Raw genomic sequence first — 22939 nt, 5'->3', positions numbered from 1 at the left:
GCTGGAGAGGAACCGGCAGAGGCAACGCCGGTGGAGGAGGAGGGGGAGGGATCGAGCCCCCCGGTTTTGGAGGAGATGTCACTCCCGAAGTAAGTGTGGGGGGAGCGACAGAAGAGGGTTTGCCCCCAACGGCTAAGGGGGCAACAGAGGAAGCCTTGCCCCCAGGCACGAGGGGGGCAGACAGAGATGCACGGCCCCGAGGGCCCACCGAAGGCGGCACAGATGAGGCGACAACCGTCGCTCGCGTGGGCGACGATAACGTGGCTGCAGCATAAGAAGTTCGAATGGAAGCAGGATACAACCGTTCATATTTCACTTTTGCCTCTCGATAAGTAAGCCGGTCCAGGGTCTTAAATTCCATGATCTTCCGCTCCTTATGAAGAATGGGGCAATCCGGTGAGCATGGAGAGTGGTGCTCCCCACAGTTGACACATACAGGCGGAGGCGCACATGGAGAATCTGGATGAGAAGGGCGTCCGCAATCTCGACATGTAGCGCTGGATGGGCAACGGGAGGACATATGCCCAAACTTCCAGCACTGGAAGCACCGCAACGGTAAACCATCACCTTGACCTTCTCGGGCAAGACATCACCTTCGAAGGCCAAGATAAAGGCACCGGTGGCCACCCTGTTAGTTTTGGGTCCTCGATGGACACGACGGACAAAATGCACTCCACGTCGTTCTAAGTCGGCTATCAGCTCGTCATCGGATTGTAACAATAGGTCACGATGGTAAATAATCCCCTGGACCATATTTAAGCTACTGTGGGGAGTGACGGTTACAGGGACGTCACCCAGCTTATCACACAAGAGCAACGCTCGTGACTGGGCTGGGGAGGACGTCTTGAGGAGGATGGACCCATTCCTCATTTTAGACAACCCCGCCACTTCCCCAAACTTATCCTCCAGGTGTTCCACAAAAAACAGAGGCTTCATCATAAGAAAGGAGTCACCATCAGTCCTGCTGCAGACAAGGTATTGCGGTACGTAAGGCTCCCGCTTGGCACTAGATCTACGGCCCTCCCATGGCGCAGCCAACGAGGGGAACGTCTGAGGGTCATACTGCGCAGCGTCAAATTCTACTCTACCTCGCTTAGAGACGCTGGTGGCCATGCGACCACCAGCTTGGTGTGATTTATTGCGCTTCATTGCGCCACATCCGCCCAGATGCCACCTACTCCGAACGAGGGCTCTCCCCAAGGGCGCCACCCAGCCAAAGCGATGGGTACCTGGCCGATATCCCGTTGCCCGGAGTCCCCGTGCCCCAGACAAGATGGGCACATACTCCTTGGCATGCATGGGGAGGAAACAGCTCTGGCATCTGTAGTGCGATCCCTGCGTGGTCAGGGGGCTACCACCAAGAGGGTACATGACGACCCCACCACAACGGACTGGCTACCGTGCTGGATTTTAGGTGTCTAAAGGGTCCACAGTTGTCGTGGGTGCTAAGAATGGTATTGTGCACAAGGCGAGAAGGAGGCAACCCAGGAGACGTTGGGCGTAAATCCCGCCACACGACAAGAGGGAACATGCAAGATGGTGGTGCATGATGGACCAATAGGAAAACACCACGTAAGGTGTCCTTCCCCAAATGGCACGCACTAACAACGGAAATTTGGAAAAAAGGAGGTCAAACCCAAGAGGGGACCATCACAGAAGGCCGAAACATTTGAGACTCCTTTTAGTCGCCTCTTACGACAGGCAGGAATACCGCGGGCCTATTCTAACCCCCGAACCCGCAGGGGGGTTCTTATCTGTTGTCATTTACTAATGCAATCAGGTAAAAGATTTTTCTGGTGACAATTTACCATCCTCTCTAAATAATAATAATAATAATAATAATAACAATATTCATTTGGAGTAGTGAAATGGAGTAACACAGACCTAGAAGCACTCAATACACTTACACGATCACAATGCCACAAATATAGAATACATCACACACATTCAGCAACAGAAAGATTCACATTAAGCAGTAAGGAAGGAGGAAGGGGATTTATCGACATAAAAACCTACATTATGGACAGGTAGACAATTTAAGAAAATTCTTTCTAGAACAAGCAGAAACTAGCAAAATACACAAAGCAATCACTCATATAAATACATTGGCTACACCACTGCAATTTCATAACCACTTCTACAGCCCTTTAGATCACATAACATCAACAGATATAAAGAAAGTAAATTGGAAAAAGAAAACACTACATGGCAAGCACCTGTATCATCTAACACAGCCACACATCGATGAAGACGCATCCAACACATGGCTAAGAAAAGGCAATATATACAGTGAGACGGAAGGATTCATGATTGCAAGACAGGATCAAACAATAAACACCAGATTTTACAGCAAGCATATTATTAAAGATCCCAATACCACAACAGATAAATGCAGACTTTGCAAACAACAAATAGAAACAGGAGATCACATCACAAGCGGATGTACAATACTAGCAAATACAGAATACCCCATAAGACACGACAATGTAGCAAAAATAATACATCAACAACTTGCCATACGACATAAACTAATAAAACAACACGTTCCCACATACAAGTATGCACCACAAAATGTACTGGAGAATGAAGAATACAAATTATGCTGGAACGGAACCATTATAACGGATAAAACAATACCACATAACAAACCTGACATCATACTCACCAATAAAAAGAAGAAATTAACACAACTAATCGAAATATCCATACCCAATACAACAAATATACAGAAGAAAACAGGAGAAAAAAGTGAAAAATACATCCAACTGGCTGAGGAAGACAAGGACATGTGGCATCAGGATAAAGTTGACATTGTACCAATTATACTATCAACTACAGGAGTCATACCACACAATATCCACCAGTACATCAACGCAATACAGCTACATCCAAACGTATATATACAACTTCAGAAATCTGTAATTATTGATACATGTTCAATTACCAGAAAGTTCCTAAATGCAATGTAACATATACCACACAGTTAAAAGGAAGTCACGCTTGATCAAGGTCCGTGTCGCTTTCCGTTTTTAACCAGACATACCGTCTGAGAAAGGAATATAATAATAATAATAATTGCACTAAAGTGTGTCATAAGAATAATGTGATGTTTATTTGCTATAAACTTCAGGACATGCCTTTAAAGAAAGGGTATTTTAACAAAGGTTTTGTTGTAAACTATTATAGTTGAAAATGAATAACAGTGTTGGAAATTATAACACTACACAAAAGTAGCCTCCATGACCGTAAAGTAGACTTTGACTAAAAATGGTATTAATTATGTTGTGCCATGAATTTTTTATCATCTGTATCATGATGTGAATTGCTTGATGTATAGCAAACTCAAAATATGTTTCTTCCTGATTAATGTACTCTATTCTGGCAACAATTTTGTTGAATTATATAGCTGCATCACCTATAGTGTATACTTGTTATGATAAAACAAAAATAGTTTTCACTATATTAACCTGTAAATGGACAACATCACTAACCATATAATTGTTAATGTTTCATTATTTTTTTTTAAATGTTAATGTTTAAAATCACCATAATAAGTTGTGAAAGTGATCAATGGAACACGTAGCTAACTAAATATATAACTCAACTGACCTCAAAGATGAACTGACACTGTATGATTTCTTTATTAGGATGTCTAAAATCTCATGCAGATGTCCACCATCAATAATACATACCTGATGCAAGATGCTGCTGGTGGAGGAAAAGATCCGTGCAACGATGTCAACAAGGGCAGTGCCACAATCACAGAACTGTTTTTTCAACACCGGTCCTGTACCACTTGGAAATGTATCATTTAAACTTCTACCATGCACACGCATAACTCGTCTGTTCCAGCTGAGATCCAATCTCGAACATCAGCTGTCTCTCTGAACAGTCAAGCCATCACTAGATGCAGTCACAGCACTACTGACCACAGCCTTGCAGGACTGTCTGCAGTGCACTTCCCAAACTGCCTCATAATCACCTGGTGTAGTTGCCACTTGCTACTGATGACAGCCTTATTGTATTCAGCTTCTCTGCATGATCCTCATTGCTGGGTGCTGCTGCCACTTGTCGCTGACTGTGGCCTCACTGGAAACTTCTTGCTTAGAGTTCTTTGAGACATTCAGCCATCATTTGGTGCAGCCACGACTCTCTCTGCTCATGGTAATCATCATTTATTGTCTCAGTGAGAAGTTCTTATTGGTGCGGTGCAGAGTTAACCTTATGATGGATTTGTCAACTAGTGACTCTTATTTCCTAGTTGTAAAGTAATTACTTTTATTTTCTTGTGTGACCCAGGTCCACTTTACCTTTTATTGATTTTCACTGTTAAGTGACATAATAAAACATTGTTCATCACTAACAGTGGAATTTCAGTTAAACTGTGGCCTCATGGGACTCATCATTTATTCAAAAAAGACAATCGTGTGAAACCCAGCTCGCACTATTCATCCACGAGGCTCAGAGGGCCATAGACACGAGTCCCCAGGTAGATGCTGTGTTTCTTGACTTCCACAAGGCGTTCGATACAGTTCCCCACAGTCGTTTAATGAACAAAGTAAGAGCATATGGACTATCAGACCAATTGTGTGATTGGATTGAAGAGTTCCTAGATAACAGAATGCAGCATGTCATTCTCAATGGAGAGAAGTCTTCCGAAGTAAGAGTGATTTCAGGTGTGCCGCAGGGGAGTGTCGTAGGACTGTTGCTATTCACAATATACATAAATGACCTTGTGGATGACATCGGAAGTTCACAGAGGCTTTTTGCGGATGAGGCTGTGGTGTATCGAGAGGTTGTAACAATGGAAAATTGTACTGAAATGCAGGAGGATCTACAGCGAATTGACGCATGGTGCAGGGAATGGCAATTGAATCTCAATGTAGACAAGTGTAATATGCTGCGAATACAAAGAAAGAAAGATCCCTTATCATTTAGCTACAATATAGCAGGTCAGAAACTGGATGCAGTTAATTCCATAAATTATCTGGGAGTATGCATTAGGAGTGATTTAAAATGGAATGATCATATAAAGTTGATCGTCGGTAAAGCAGATGCCAGACTGAGATTCATTGGAAGAATCCTAAGGAAATGCAATCTGAAAACAAAGGAAGTGGGTTACAGTACGCTTGTTCTCCCACTGCTTGAATATTACTCAGCAGTGTGGGATCCGTACCAGATAGGGTTGATAGAAGAGATAGAGAAGATCCAACGGAGAGCAGCGCACTTCGTTACAGGATCATTTAGTAATCGCGAAAGCGTTACGGAGATGATAGATAAACTCCAGTGGAAGACTCTGCAGGAGAGACGCTCAGTAGCTCAGTACGGGCTTTTGTTGAAGTTTCGACAACATACCTTCACCGAGGAGTCAAGCAGTATATTGCTCCCTCCTACGTATATCTCGCAAAGAGACCATGAGGATAAAATCATAGACATTAGAGCCCACACAGAGGCATACTGAACAATACGAGACTGGAATAGAAGGGAGAACCGATAGAGGTACTCAAGGTACCCTCCGCCACACACCGTCAGGTGGCTTGCGGAGTATCGATGTAGATGTAGATGTAGATGTCTCTGTGAGAAGTTCCTATTGGTGGGATGCATGGGTTAACATTATGGTTGATCTGTCACATAGTGACTCTTATTTTTTTGTTGTAAAGTAATTACTCTTCTTGGGTGACCCAGGTCCATGTTAACTCTTGTTCATGTTCACTGTTGAGGGACATTTTTCATTGCAACCAGTGGAATTTCAGTTGTGTTGTTCCCAAGTGATCACTGACACAAAAACAATACTTACTTGAATACTGCAGCCCCTTGTATAACGACTCTGTAATCTGGTGAAGTAAACAACAGATTGGTAAGAAACTGCATGACAGTAAGATTCAGACTGAACCTCACTTTAGGCAATTATTTTTTTGTTTTATTGCATTAATTTACTTAATTTACAGAAGACAGAAAATTAACAGAACAAATAAGTCACAGTTCTTAATAAGATTTTTTGTGCCTTTAAAAGAGCACAGCAAGTGGTTTCTTTGTCACTCAATATCTCATCCAATGGCTGTTCACTTCAATTTCGTAATAATTCTCTCATTTTCTGACACCTTCTCCCAGGCAGCTAAGGTGACATTCCACATGTCATCACAAGTTCTTGGCACAGAGTCACTCCAGCTTTTTCACATGCTATTTTTCATCTTTGTCCATATGTTTTCGATGTGGCTAACATCTTTTACAGGAGAAGGCAAGTCAAGAAGACAAATCTTATCCTGTTCTGCCAGCAGCATTAAAGTCAAGTACATGAGAACAAATTCAGCTGCAAACTGCTATGGACATACAGGCACTGAGACATCCCTTGCAGGATGGTCTCAAAACAGGTAGCATGTGGACTATGTACTTGTATTGAGCCATCATTTACTGTATAAGATACTGATCCACTAAAAAATATTACATCCCATTGGTCACAATAGATATTTCCTTCAGAAAATGTTAATCGGCAGAGCCAATGATCATTAAAGAGCTTCCCCTTGATGGTCACATGTTTGCTTTGTAGTCCAGTCTCCCACAACCACTGCTGAACAGTGCCAACTGACATGGGAGACACAGTAGTGTGTTTCAACTGTATTGTGTTTAAAAAAGGAATTTGCTGTGATGTAATTACATGTTTACTATCCTGGACCAGTGTTGTTACATGCCAAAATACAAGTTTGAAATGTCCACTATATTCTCATGTACAACAATACCATTTTATACACAACTGGGCAGTGCACGCAGGAATGCCGTAGTGCCACAGCTTCAAATACCAACAAATCCCCTTCCTCTACAAGAGCAATGACAAAGTCATGAATAGCCTGTTGACGAGGACCCATGGCCCATAAATAAAGTGACTGGACTCAAAGTGAGGTGGGTCACACATCAGACCACACATTGTGAACTGCTGTTAACTACCACAGAATGAATGGTGTGACAACAGACATAATTCACTGTGTTACATTGTCAGTCAATGCAGCTCAATACTGCCGCCACAACTGATATGATAAATTACTCCAGAATGATATTCCCCTTCACATAATGTGATCTTATCAGGAAGTTAAGCAGTTTAGTTCCTCTAAATGTGTCCATACAGAGTTTAGATTATTAGACAGTTTTCAAAAAACTGAGGGTAACAGTCATCACATTTGAGAGTTCTCCCACTTACAACTGGAGGGTTGGGCCAGTGATTAGAGCAATTAAATACATACCAACCACGATGTCATGGGTTCAAGTTGTCATATGAACCTTTTTTTACATGGATAATTAAAACTATTTAATCAAAGTGAAGATTAACTTTATGAAAGATAATGTAATAATATGGGAAAGAATAATACAATATATTGTTATAGATAATCATAATGCATACTGTTTCATTTTGTCATTCAGGCTGTTTTTTACCATTAAATAATTACAACATTTTTGTGAATATAATCAAAGTTTTTTTTCCATCTGCTACTAAGGCATGATTTTATGTCATTTATCACCCAATACACTGTCAAAACACAGATATGGACGAAATTGTCTGAATGACAACACAAAACACTATGTATAATGATTACCCATTTTTTATTTTTCAAAAACTAAGATCTAGTAACCTGAACCCTTTTATAAGAGTTACTTTTGAGTGATCCCTAAATCAGTTTGATAAAGTGCACTGAAATTGGTCAGTCACTGGTTGTAGCCTCCCTCTAACAGAATTCAGTTATAAAGTTATAAGAAAATCTCTACTGTTGTGCCAAATGAATAAGCTTTTGAGAATCTTTATACTACTGCTAAATGGTGCTGGAATTAATATGTGATTACTACTACTACTACTACTACTACTACTACTACTGCGACTGCGACTGCTACTAATTTGCAGAAGTTACAGTCATCCAATATGAGTGGGCTAACTGCAAATGTTTTTGGCAGTTTTATCACTTGCCACTAAAAGTAACCCTTGTTGAATTACCCCTAAAAATATCACTTTTACTGTAGGAAACAAACTACTCATCAGAACAGAGGGGTGTTTTCTATATAGGACATTTACCTTACAGCAAGGAAGAAAAAGAAAAAAGAACTGCTGCAAGTTAACACTGAATCAAATTGTCACCCCTTTATGCAGAAAGCAAGCAGAATGAATAGTCACTTACAGTGAGAACTAGCAAAGTTTGTGCTATTAAGGGTCTATGTAATGTATCAATAGCTAATAACAGTGTATTTTATTCACAGAAAAGCTTCTTGTCTTCTTGGAATACATACAGGACAATTTTTGCATAATATTTCAAGTGATAATTCCTCTTTTGCATGTTCTCAATGTACTCTGGAAAAATGGCTTCTTGTATTTCATTCGTGTCAATGCTGTGCCATGGTTGGCTACGATTTTCCACTGCCAGTTTCTGTGTGTCAAGTGTACAATAAAGGAATGGTTAGCACTTTTATGTTTTTAAATAATGAATATTTTTGCCGGGCAACACACATTTCTACTGATTTTTTTTCCCTCTAGTATTAATGGCCTTGTTATATCAGACAAGTTTCCACACAAAACTGTAACATATTGAATAACAGTGTGCAAATGTACTCGCAGAAGGTATGAGAAGTATTTCAAAGTTAGTTGTAGAAAATATATATTATGATAGGAAGTAATTTACTGCATTCTTTCGATAAATTTTCAACTTATGAAATCCAAATGTTCTGTTGTTTGGGGAATTCCTTCTACTTGATGAACTTCAAATCTTACCAGCAAAAAGAACACAGAGGTGGACAATCTTTAAATGATTACACAGGTTTCACCAGTCTATACTAGGTTCTGAAGGTTGCCACTATACACTCTCAGACACATGTGATTGATTGATTGATTTCTTTATTAATCCATGTAACAATTTACATTGTGTGGATTTCGTCAGCAAAATCATATACAATATACCTACAATTATACACATAAAATTTGTATTTACACACATTTTTGAGGTATCTTAAATTAGTTTTATATCCTTGTGTAATTTGTAATTTTCTTATAGTACTGTACAATTTTTGATTTCCTCATGTATTACAATGCAGGCTACTTTAATTACACTACATGTTTTAATTCAGATAGTCCATTACTGCGTAATAACTTTTATTTAATAAAAAAAATTTAGTTTTGTTTTGAACTGTCCGATTGTGTCAATATCTTTTATTTTTTGGGGTAATTTATTATATAATTTAACAGCATTGTACAACAAGCTCTGCTGAGTTTTAACTTTATTTTTCCTCTCTAGATGCAGATTGTATTGGTTTCTAGTTTCATAGCTGTGTACTAAAGAATTTTTCATATAGCAGTCAATATTTTTTTTTACATACATAACACTTTGAAAAATGTATTCACAGGGGACAGTTAGGATTTCCAGCTTTTGGAAATGTTCAAGGCAGTGAGCCCTACTGCTACTCTTGGTTATTATACGAATTGCTCTTTTCTGTAATTTGAAAACTATTTGAATATTTTTACTGTTGACTCCCCAAAATATTATTCCATAGGTGATAACAGAGTGGATATAAGAAAAATATGCAGATCTGACACATGTAGTATCACAAACTGCAGTCAGAATTCTCAGAGCATAGCATGCTGTAGCGATTCTGTTACTAAGTATTTTAATATGTTCTTCCCACTTTAACTGACTGTCAACATGCATACCAAGAAATTTTGTGTAGTCTACACATTCTATAGTTTCATTGTTTAACTTAAAGTTGTTATAGTGTGGTTTTTTGCAGACATAGAAGTTAACAGCATTTGTTTTTTTAAGATTTAGTGTTAGTTTATTATTGGATGCCCACTCACGTACACTGTTTAGTGTTTGTTTGGCTTTTTCTTTTAGTGCATCTGGTGATTTGTCACTGATTAGAACATTTGAGTCATCTGCAAACAATATTGTTTGTCCATGCTTGATGCTCTGTGGGAAGTCGTTTATGTAAATGAGGAATAGTACTGGGCCAAGGACACTACCCTGTGGGACACCTATATTTACATAATTTGGATCTGAAGTATACTTTACAATATAGTTTGAGCAACTTGAAATATGTGAGATTTCAGTTATCTGTCTTCTATTTTTTAGATATGACTGGAACCATTTGTTCACAAGTCCCCTTATTCCAAGTTCATCTAACTTATTTAACAATATGTTGTGGTCTACTGTATCAAACACTTTAGTTAGGTCAAGAAATATACCTGTTGTGTAGTTCCCTTTATCTAATGCTTCTAGAATGTGTTTTGTGAGGTGCGCTGTTGCTGATTCTGTGCTTCTCCCTGATCGAAATCCAAACTGGTCAACAGACAGTAAGTTGTATTTATTTAAATAATTCATTAGCCTATCTTTAATAATAGTTTCTAATATTTTTGCAAAGCATGATAGTAGAGAAATTGGCCTATAATTTTCAATTATTCCTGCATCACCTTTTTTGAAGAGAGGTAGTAATTTCGCATATTTTAAATAGTCTGGAAAGTAGCCCTGCTTGAAATATTGATTTATAATATCAACTAAAGGTGGAAGTAGGCTCTTGATACAGTCCTTAATTATAAAAATGGGGACTTCATCCAGACCAGCTGAGTTTTTGTTTCTCAGTTTGCTGACTGCTTTATAGACTTCTTCCTGTGTTGTAGGGAATAACACCATTGAGTGTGATACACCATTATTTGGCTTTTTGACCTGAGGGGCTGTTAGAAAATTTTCCTGTAATTTTATTCCTATGCTACTAAAATAATCATTTATATAGTTTGCCAAATATATTGGGTCTTTTATTAGAGTCCCTTCCTCTTTGATTTTCAAGTTTGACAGATTTATTTTCCTGGTACCAGTTTCCTGCTTCAATGTGTCCTGCAGAAGCTCTTATCAGTGTGAGGCCATCCTGCCTTGTAACCAAAAATTCTTAATAGAAACCACCTTCACTTTCTTCCTTCATTAACTGATCAGCTTCATATCATAACAACAGAATTTACAGTTACTTTGCGTCCAAATTACTCAATGTCAATCTTGTTAGTATATAAACTTTTTGTACACCTAACATAAACAGTGCTTATTTATCCTGCCAGTGCATATTTCTAGAAAATTTAATGACATAATTGTTGTTTAAGGTAGACTTACTTTCAAAGCGTGTCACAGCTGAGAAGTCCTCACGGCTGTACACTTTTCCTGCCTGACGACCTTCATGTGCCTCATCACACAATGTTGCTGTTTGACGATCACGGGCACGGCACGTGAGTGTGTCGAGGCAACCGAGCAGATGCAAGGCGGCCTGAGAGCGTGTCACATGGCAGTGAGGAATGACAGGAAGTGCCAGCTCGGGACTCAAGATAGAAAGATTTGGCTGTACAGAGTGCTCTATAGGTGGTACTTCACTTGCTACAACATTGTAACATGCGAGCTCTTGGTTGCCTGGGTGGTAACTGCAAAAGGTATAAATTATTATGAGGTGCTATTCTACTGAAAATTCTATAACAGCAAGACAAGAGTGTCTACTGTAGTTTAACATTATGCTGCATAGTGATTGTTAGTCATCACAAAGTAAAATTAACCTGAAATATTCTTTAATACAAATTGATAAATTGTAGTTCACAATATTAATTCCTCATTATTTAGGTTGTATCACTAGGTACTTAACTTACAAATTTGATAAAACACAATGGGTATTATGAGACACAATTATACTTCTAGATAATGTCTCTGATGTCTTTTCCCCATCAGCAGTATCATGGGTAAAAAAATAATGAAATAAAGTCTACTTGGAAAAATGATATTTTCCATGCATCTTTTCACCATGTCTTCTGCACAACAGAAATTAATGACAAGTGTGGGAAATATAAAGGAAAGAAGGAATTGTGAACGGTTCACTGTTTTTGTTTTAAACCTTGGAATAGCAGAAAGGTACAAAACACAAAAAATTACAATGAGTGACAATATAACAATAATGAATTTTCTAGCTCCTACACTGCGTTTTTCTGTTCACACCCTAGCAACAGCTTGCAAGATGATCAAACAAATATTATTCATGACCTAGTTAAAGGCAAGCAAATTCACATGCTGAGATGGCCACACAGTGATTTCCACCACCCCTCCTCACAATGCAACTACAATAAGAATTGGGTTGGCTGACCAGAAAGAAGAGTGCCACACCCCTCACACAAATCATTACCTGTGTTTCCTGCTCATAAAGACCTCCATTTCATAGTTAACAGTAAAGCAGACAAACCTTGTGATGGAGCAGGAGCAGTCTCGACACACAGATCCTACTAAACTTCTACTCTACAAAGTATGCTTACCAAGTAATGTTGGCAGCAGTAACAAACAAGTGAATACTGGCCAATGTTATCAGACTGGTGCCAATTTTCTCCACTACTGACAATACTGACAGTAATGTTTAGCAAGGAAAGACTGCAATATAGATGAGAGGTGACCACAAGATCCCTGATCATGCATTTGTCAGAGGTATATTTTCAAGTGCTTTTACATCAAAATATGTATTTATTAACTTCTCCCTGTGCATGAAGGCCTGCTACATTGATGCATACAGTAGGTAAAAGTTGTTGAGTGTTGAACAGTATCTCCTGAATACACAATTTAATCAGTTTATCAGTGTTATTGGTTCAAGAGCCCATACTTGGCAGCAGTTACTCATGCCTTCTGAAAGTAGTTGATTACCGCATGGTTTATGCAGTCCTCCGTCAGCTTCCATGGGAGATGACAAAAGTTTCCTACAATGAGCCACAGTACATTTGTATGAATCAAATTTGGTTTAAGGTTATTGGAAGGTATTCCTTAAATGTAACATTTTGGTTTCCCCAACATTTAATACTGCTCTTCATCTGACCACAGTACTGTATTCTGAAACACACATGAGGCACATTCCAATCTGTCACTTAGTAAAGAGATGGTTGTAATCTTCCAAATATGGCATTTCTAAGACAAACCATGATTATGATGATGATGATGATAATGTGTGAGGCTCCTATTAGATGACAGTTTGTGGTGATTAATATCCATAATAAGAGTCATTTGAGAGAAAACCGTTATACAGTCTGAGCATTACAGAGGATATCTTGCTTCCGCTAGCAATTCAAATCACTGATATGAATTAAACATCCTTTTTGGCATATAAATTGTTAGAATAATTCATAGGAAAAATATAGACTGCAATTCTGACATTAACATCCCATCATCCTCAAAGCATAAACTACTCTGTGACTTACTTAAGCTTCACAATTTACACTCATGGTGGGAAGAATTGAACTAATGGGGACACTAGAACAAGCCTGCACCAGTCTAGCCCTGTCCACCGTGGGTTTCAATTGCATAACACAAACAGTTACTGTATAGTTCATGTGCAAAGAATTAAAGAGACGTTAATAGTTCATGCCTGGAGAATTATAGAGAGGTTAAATGTCAAAATAAAAACCATTTTTGACCATTTTATCTGACCACGATCCTTTGAGCTACTTGGATTTATTATTGCTTCTGATATTGATGTGAGACAAATTCCCTATTTCAAGAGCTCTCATCACTGTCTTTTACTTCCGTTGATTATATGTATCACCCCTGATCTTGCCACTCAAAAAGATGTTTGGCTGTTATCTTATGGGTTAGGTTGGAACCTTCATAGAGCTATTTGCCTACTGTCAATTGTTGAGAGGTATTTATTTTGCCAAGAGATTAAATTAATTTACAAATTTCTGATGTGTAAAGACTAATATGGAGGCATGCAAAGACCAGTGTGCCATTCATTCATGTTGTACTCCATCAATTTTGCAATGTGGCTTTCAACTGCAGTCAGTTTCCAGGCAATTAAATACTCATCACAAAAACAGTTTTAAAATGGTAGACTGTTACCCACTAGCAACATTCTAAAACGTTTCCAAGAAGGCTATGTACAATTAGAGTCAAAAGAATATCTATGACCTTGATGTGCAACATATCTGTGAACAATAATTAGATTAGGAAGATTCTGTCAACAACAAAAGTTGTGTTTATCTCTGATTCTTGAGCTGTCATGAGTAATTTGACTGTGTGTCACACATAAGAGAGCAAACTACTATTGCAAAACACTTTACTAAAAAAAAAAAAAACTGCCAAATCTTGGGAAATTTTATAGAATCCTATGATCTAGCCATCACTATTTTCCTGGTCCTCTTTTATCGGAAAGAGAAAGAAAAAAAATAAGAGAGAAAATATGATTACTAAATGGCTATTTCAAAGTAAAAAAAGATTTTAGTTATAAGCAAGTGCATCATAATATTTTATTACACTAGTTACCTTGTGCACTTATTTCTTTTTATTCCAGTGAAACCCTTCAAGATCCCAATATAATCACTTAAGTAGGATAATATTTTAGTATTACCCATTGCAGAGCAGTGGAGTAAGATAATCGAGAACAAAAAGGGGAAAAAAGAAACAGCATGAACTTGTGGTGTGGAATGACAGATGTTCTATTATTATTATTACTATTATTATTAACTAGTGTTACACTTTTTACCAAACCCATACTCTATTCACAAAGAGCAAAAGACAGTTCATTAAAAAGAGATCCACCCCAACTATGTACTTCTTACAGCAAACACTTAAGCTTATTTTGCAGGACAAACACAAAGTACCAATTAAAAAACCTAGAACTATTCATGTTCCAAATTGTCCTTTTACACAATACGTAAGAAACAGCAAGCAGAGAGTTTAACAAATCACTCTTTTACATATGGGGATTTTCATAAGAAAATGATATGTCAGGTATGAAATATGCAAATGATAACATTTGTTAGATAAAGACATATTTGAAATGTGTAAACATGTTTTTTAAAATTTTTATGGAGTCTGAAAATGGGTGGACTTCACACTCATAAACCCTCAATCTGATTATTCTTTAATGAGAAATAATTCTTTACACCCACTGGTTTCTGTATTTTTCTTCAGAAATGATTTAAATATTTAATAAATTTGTATGATGGGGATTGGAGCTCACAATTTCCCAATTGTCAGCTTGGTTATGTTGTGAATAAATATGCTATTACATTGCCTGACTAAAAATGTGATGCATCCAGAAGACATAGTCAGATGTCAATTTCACTTTGTAGATGTACACACTATTGGCAGCTATCTACATGATTAGACCAGCAACTCTTATGATGATCACCTAAGTGCATTAGTACTGTCCACAATTAGCATTGCTACCCACCCCCGTAGGGCATACCAGGTGCGTGACCAACTACAAATGCTGAATGAGCATTGCTGATGACATGGAGATGCCATATACTCCGACGAGACAGCTTTAAAGTGGCCTTATTGTGGGTGTCTGTTTTGCCGGCAGGTTGAATCGTGCAGAATTCAAATTTATGCAGCATTTGGATGTGACAGTGTTCCTAAGTTCAGAATGCGAGGGCAGGCACACTTGTCGTCAAGGTTCTGGTCAATCACGTCTAACCACCACACAGGAGGGTTCTTATATTGTGCACCAAGCACACCATCCAAGAACAAGTAATGGACTCCCTGCAACATTCTCTGTCATCCCATGCCATTGGTCAGAGACTAGCAGCACCCAGACTAGGGAATTACTGTCCCATTTGTAGGCTGCTGTTAACACCAAATCACAAACAGCTACTTTTTGAGTGGTGCCATGACCAGGAAGCATGGACTGCTGATGAATGGCCTCCCAATGTTTTCAGCAATGAATCGTAGTTCTGCACTACCTCAAATGATTATCTCTGGCGAAAAGAGCAGCAACCTGAGGAGAGTCCCGTTCTTCCAATGTTTTGGTGAGGCACAGTGGCATTACTCCTGGAGTTACAGCGAAAGCAACCACTGATATGACTAAAGGTCTTGCTTGATAGTGACAGAGAGAAATCCAAAGGCACAATGGTATCTCGTGGATTTTCTGCATCATCATGTATTACCTCTCATGCAACAGTTTAGTGATGCCATTTTCCAGCAGGGCAATGCTCGACTATGCGTAGCACATCTCCCTGTGAACTGTCTACATGGGTTTGGGGCACTCCAATGTCAAGCAAGATCCGCAGATCTGTCCTCAATAGAAGGTGTGAGGTGTTATCAATTTGATAACAAAAAAATGAGAAAAAAATACAGCTCTTTCTTGATGGAATTTAATGGACATCATATCAAACATAATATTAAAAACAATAATAAACGAGAACCTGTAAATGAACTAACCAGTTTTCGTTTTTATGTAAGGACCACAAATCCTTATCATCCAGAACTATTGTGGCTTGAAGAATATGGCATTCACTGAATTACTTTGCAAACAAAAAATAATAAAGTAAATATATAAATGATAAAATTTAAAATAAAAGGTGATTTTTCTTTTAATATGGAGTCCAGGAGCACCAAATATGGTAACAACATTGCATAATGATCTTCCACATAGAAAAAGCATGATTCTGAAGAGTCATGAGTGCATTTCTGACACAGGCAATATGGTGATATTGCCTAATGATCCCCCACACGGCAAAAGCATGATTCTGAAGTCTCTTGAGTACATTCCTGACACAGATCACAGACTCAAGCCCTCAATGCCCAAACATACTCAAGTACACTTATGTTTGAAGACTTTATGGGTCATTCATATCATCAACACTTTAAGGTATACATTATGACATCTTTTAGTTGTTTTTCATTTATGTGCTGATTCTCCAAAAAAAAAAAAAAAAAAAAAAAAAAAAAAAAAAAAAAAAAAAAAGGACTGTGAATGTATATTACAATTCATGTCATAACTAAAGCAGCTGCTTCTGATGTATGGAGGCAAGTGTTATTGAGCTCCAATTAGATGATAGGCACCTCTGCTGGTAGACAATGAGATAAAACATTCTTATAAAACATGACTATATTTATCCGAGTCCATTCTGGGTGAAACTTCAATTAATTCTCCCACACCAGCTGTAGCCATCCAACCCCAAAATGCCAATTTTATGCTGTCTTTTGGCTGTGGAAACAAAATTATCTGAAGAGTAGCAAGTGTTACTGGATCTCCATAAAGACAGTCCACCACTCTTGACCAACTAAATACTTCTTCAGTGGAGCATACCAGCAAGTCACGTAAGTTTTTGCTACCTCGAAGTTACAAAAACAGAACACTGTGCATGTCTGTTGGATGATGGGATTAATGTCCTAATACCCTGCACCCCCCTCCCCTCCTCCTTGAAGTCCTGTATTTATGCAGTTCTCCAATATGAAGGCATCAGTAGATATCTATTACACTCACTGATAAATCAAGGTTCTGTCAATTTCCTTAGCTGAGATGGATTCTTCATGTCAGTACTGACAAGGCTCATTTTTAGTAATTGCTTAACACCTTAAAATGGTTCCATAAGAACTACTAACTACTCATTTTCTCATCATGTATGGCTGTCGGAGCAATTCATGCATAATACTTGAGAAAATCTCTCGCTATGATGCCACAATTAATGTGCATTTGGAGATCATGCTTATTGACAACTCCAATCAGGGAGAAGGACTGTCTATAGCTGTGACTCCAGACAGTTGTTGCCAAAGGGTACTTTCGATTATGACTGTACATGATAGCACACAGCATTTTGTTGTTAGGCTTACAGTTTGACTTCAGAAAAGGAACATGAACAGAAAATTAAATTTATTGTTTTGTGTGCAGCATTTCTGCGTGCATCCATCCCTCCCTATCCAATAAAAACTCCTGTAACAGCAAAGATGTCCGATCTTTCCTGTTCTTCCCCACCACTTACCCGCAGCAAAGCTGCAGCACAAGAGGCGGAAGTGCCGGCTACTCCCGCCGCCATTTCCGTCCCACTGTCCACCTTCCAAGAGCAGGTAGCCTTGAAGGACAGACAGATCGCGGAACAGCAGGAGCTGATCGCAGAGCTGTTGGGCAGTGTAAACACACAAACAGAAACACCCACACCACACACACAGGCACCTGCTGAACAACAGAAGGATATGCCCCCTACTTCACCTCTGGCGGCCCAGGTACCGACGGAACCGGAGCCAGAGCCGACAGAGGACACAACAAATACAGATGAAGACGGGCCGTGGCAGCAGGTCGGCCCAAGGCGCAAACAGCAGCCAAATACGCAGACAAGTGAGCCCACAAACTCACGAGGCAACGGCCGAGCGCTGCTGCCAACACCATCTACACCGAGAACAGACAACAATAACGCAGGGACCAACACAAACAACCCTGCGACTGCAGCAACCACAAATATACAAGCAGCTACGCAGAACACTAACAACACCGCGACCGGCTTCCCACCGGTCATCATTCACAACTACGGAGACCTAAGTCTCCTAAACAAAGAATTTAACAACAAGCACAGCCCCACAACATACTACTCTAAGCTCACCGGGGAACACGCCGCACTGTACGTGGCGAACAAGGCAGACTACACGAATCTACTGGACTTTCTCAAAGAAAGGAAGGTAGAACACTTCACGTACAGGACAGTCTTGGAAAAGACACAGCAGTACGTGATAAAGGGGATAGACTCACGAACCCCAACCGAAACGGTACACAATGAACTCTCTGCTCTCGGGTGGGAGTGCATTCGGGTAAACCGAATGTCAGAGTTCGGCACAGCGAGACCGTCTCACAACTACATGGCGGAGTTGGCCGACACGGCCAAATCCCGCGACCTGCTGAAGATAAAGCTATTTCTTCACATGGTCGTCAATGTGGAGGTGTACAACACGCCGCGCACCCCCCAACAATGCCACAACTGCCAGCGCTATGCGCACGCGGGTATCAGATGCGGTCTCGCACCCCGCTGCCGCATTTGCGCTGGCGGTCACACAACCCAACGCTGCAAACTCCCCCATACAGCACCTCGCAAGTGCGCCAACTGTGGTGCTGCCCATCCGGCAAACTACAGAGGGTGCATTGCTTACAAAGCAGCTCTGAGGCGCAAAATCGCGAAACATGCGAAACCTACCGCCATAACAGTCCCAAAGCCGCCCCCGCGCCCAGTAAGAAGTGGAATATCCTTCGCTGGAGTGGTCGCTGGCAGCCCCAGCAGCGCGGGACGGTCAGAGGAGCCCCAGAGCTCAGAACACGCTCACCAAACACCCCCAGCAACAGACACACAACAGACAGGCACAACACCTGACACCACACCCGCACCGGGCACACCACACGAAACAAGCAACAACAACACACTACCCCCTGAGATCGCGAACTGCAGCCCACCACAGGCTACAGAAAACGCACCTACACAGGGACAACCCCAGCGCCAGAGGAGGAGGAGAAGGAGAAACAGCCGTAGCACGAGGAACACGACCGCACCACAACAAGTAAACAGGCAACAGAACACCAACACCCACGAACACATCCCGGACACCAACTCAACAACCCACATAACACACCCACTCACCACAGAAAGCACACAGGCGCCAACAACTGCCACACGAACAACCGACTCGCAGGCCAGCCCTCACCAAACGCCAACACTGGAATAAGCGGCCGCTAACACGACCAATAACTCGCAGGCCGACATGACCAACATCACTACAACATTCCAGAGAATAATGGAAACATTATTCCCCGGACGCACGACCACCGAAATAGTCACGAAGATTATGGGGTGTGTCTCACAACTCTTCATGCAGTTCATGTCGGGTACGCTCAACTGGACTAGCGCCAAAGCCACTATCACACCGCTTTTTACACTACTACATGGATAATACACCACACCAGCCCCGAAACGCAGACTTAAACACTATCACACAGATCCTGTTTTGGAATGCCAACGGGATCGCAAGCAAAAAAGCCGAGATGGCCGCGTTCATGGAGCGAAAGGGTATCCGAATCGCTCTTGTGAACGAAACACTGCTTACGCCTCGCAAACAACTAAACTTCCCAGGTTATTGCGTCTATCGTACCGACCGAGCGGATGGCAGGAGGGGAGGCGGCACGGCAATCATCATACACAGAGACATCGACCACACGAACATCGAGCTCCCAGCACTTGAAAGACTAGAGGCTACGGCCGTCAGGGTCAAGTTCAACGGAGCCAACACCACACTGGTATCGCTATACAATCCTCCTAAAAACATAGTAACACGCGATATCAGCACAGTACTCAACATAGCACCGCGGGTAATAGCCGCTGGAGACCTCAACGCAAAACACCCCGATTGGAACTCACGAATACGAACCTCCAACGGCAAGAAACTGTACGAACACGCACTAGGCCGAAACTACATTATACTTGGACCGGACGTTCCCACGTTCGTGCCCACACAGGCCCGACATAGGCCAGACGTGTTAGACATAGCCCTCATAAAGGGCATCACATGCACACTCAACCTAACGGTTGAAAACGATCTGGACTCAGACCACATGCCTGTAATACTGCACATGGAAGAGACACTGCAGGACATCGTACCACGCAGGATGCTTAACTACAAGCGTGCGAATTGGACACTGTTCAAGGAAACGCTTGATAGTCGCATTCCTAACACCCACGAAATTAATAACACACAGCAAATCGATGAGGCTGTGGAGGCTCTCACAACTGCCGTCCAAGACGCAATGACTGACGCCATTCCATTTACAACACCAAGACAACACTTGACGGCCCTGCCCCAGGAAATCCTGGGCCTTATCTCAATGAGGAACCGCCTCAGGAGATACTGGCAGCATACCAGGCGCCCGTTCTATAAACTGCACGTCAACAGACTCCAGGGCATAATACGAAATAAAATTCAAACATTCAGAAACGAACAATGGGGACAGAAACTCGCAGGGCTGGATACCACACGTCCTGGCGTGTGGCAGCTGGCCAGACACTTCACCAGGGAGAAACATTACATTCCCACGTTACAAGGACCAGACGGCCCAGCCTACTCCGCGACGGAGAAGGCAGAGCTTATGGCCTCAACACTTGCAGCGTCTTTCATGCCGAATCTGGTTCCTTCAGACCCAGCATTCACACTTGAAACGGACCAGGAGGTTACACGACTTGTAGCCCAGCCCTCGCGCAACGAAATAAGACGTACTAGCACAAATGAAGTTACATGGGCTATCAAGCACACCACCGCTAGAAAAGCCCCTGGGCCTGATGGCATTCAAAACCGTGTCCTCCAGGAGTTCACGGATAAAGCCGTAGAATACCTCGCACACATAACGAATGCCATCCTGACACACCAACACTTCCCTGACTTTTGGAAGGCGGCCAAGGTCCTGATGTTCAGGAAGCCAGGGAAAGACCACTCCCTCCCACAAAATTACCGACCCATCAGTCTGCTGTGCTCGCTCAGCAAGATTGTTGAGAAGGTAATACTAAAACGTATCACTAGGCATTGCATCGCCAACGACACCCTAAGACCGGAGCAATTCGGCTTTAGGAATCACCACTCGTCAACACAACAACTCCTCCACGTAGTCGAACATATAACACACGGCTACAACATGAACAAAGCCACAGGGGCCGTGTTCCTAGACATCGAAAAGGCTTTCGATCGTCTCTGGCACAACGGACTCATATGCAAACTAAGCGAAGCTGGTTTCCCGGACGGACTCGTACGTCTCATACACTCATATCTCACGAACAGATGTTTCAACACTAACGTGCAGGATAAACAATCAACACAACACGGTATCCAAGCTGGAGTACCCCAAGGAAGCATCCTAGGGCCCATCTTGTTTAACCTGTACATTAATGACTTCCCAGCGACACGAAACACGACGTTAGCCGTCTACGCGGATGACACAGCCATCCTCGCGCAAGACTGGAAACCGTCGAACATCAACTCACGAATACAGACAGCACTCAGAACAGCTGAGCCTTGGCTGGAGCGATGGCGTATTAAAGTAAACGTCGAGAAGTGCGAAGCAGTTCTGTTCACACGCAGACCGAAACTACTGCGCAAACACCAACACTGTAGACCGATAACACTACATACACGCCCAATACGTTTCCGAGAGAAAGTCAGATACCTTGGTGTCTGGCTGGACCGGAAACTTACATGGGGGGACCACATTGAATACGTTGCCAACCGAGCGCACGCGAGGCTCAAACACCTCTACCCAATGCTCAACAGGGAAAGCACACTGAATAGGAGGGTGTCGAGGTCCTCATACACGACACTGATTAGACCTCTGATGACGTACGCAGCTCCCGTCTGGGGATATGCAGCTCCCACACGACTGCTCCGCCTGCAGATCATACAGAACAAGGTGCTACGAATCATTAGCAATGCTCCACGCTACACACGCACCGTGGATCTTCACCGTGAATACCGCCTTGATACCCTCAAGGAAGTATTCAAGAAACACGCCACACGACTATACAGGAACTCGAGACACTCGAACAATCCGTTCATCCTCACTCTGGGAAACTACGATCACAACCACAGGTGGAAACACAAGCGGCCAAAGACACTGCTTGCTAGGGCATAACCACCTATGGTAAACTAACATACGCAAACAGCGACAAACGTCGGTAAGCCCCTGCATATCAGCAACACTGACTGGCAACTACCAGCTGCTATTAGAGCCGACCAACAGGCCACAGCAGGGACACCGACGAGCTCGCCCACAGACGCACGAACAATCTCCCAACACTCCCTCACACTGTGCCCCCGGTATATGACCATCGGACACGAGACCGATAACAAAACTAACTGTTGCAGGTTGCAGGACGCTGAACGAGGACTCTGTACCAGCACCAGCCGCCGAGCAGCACAAACGCACGACATCAAGGTTGCAGGACGCTGAACGAGGACTCTGTACCAGCGCCAGCCGCCGAGCAGCACAAACGCACGACATCAAGGTATCGACATGCATGATACCCACTACTAACAAAGCCTATCCTTATACAACCTATCGCAGGCAGCAAGACAACCGCTACTGCTCTTGCCGCCCGACCTAACTTTCGCAGAGGTTTTTTTCCCTTGGCTCTTGCCTTGGCACTTTTTTTCCTCTGCCCTTCAAACCGCTA

At 41.7% G+C, this 22939-nt stretch overlaps 1 protein-coding gene across 1 annotated transcript in view; it reads right to left on the bottom strand.

Annotated features, from left to right (window-relative positions):
* Positions 1-22939, bottom strand: part of LOC126260543 (E3 ubiquitin-protein ligase MYCBP2-like) — an 831093-nt gene that overhangs the window by 629675 nt on the left and 178479 nt on the right. Inside the window, exon 18 of the mRNA XM_049957878.1 lies at positions 11124-11425. Within this exon, the coding sequence (XP_049813835.1) occupies positions 11124-11425 (302 nt within the window). The remainder of the gene's footprint in view (positions 1-11123; positions 11426-22939) is intronic.

The sequence above is a fragment of the Schistocerca nitens genome, chromosome 5 (assembly GCF_023898315.1).
Source record: "Schistocerca nitens isolate TAMUIC-IGC-003100 chromosome 5, iqSchNite1.1, whole genome shotgun sequence".
Taxonomy (NCBI): domain Eukaryota; kingdom Metazoa; phylum Arthropoda; class Insecta; order Orthoptera; family Acrididae; genus Schistocerca; species Schistocerca nitens.
The sequence above is the reverse complement of the archived record's forward strand: the minus strand, read 5'-3'. Positions and strand labels throughout refer to the sequence as shown.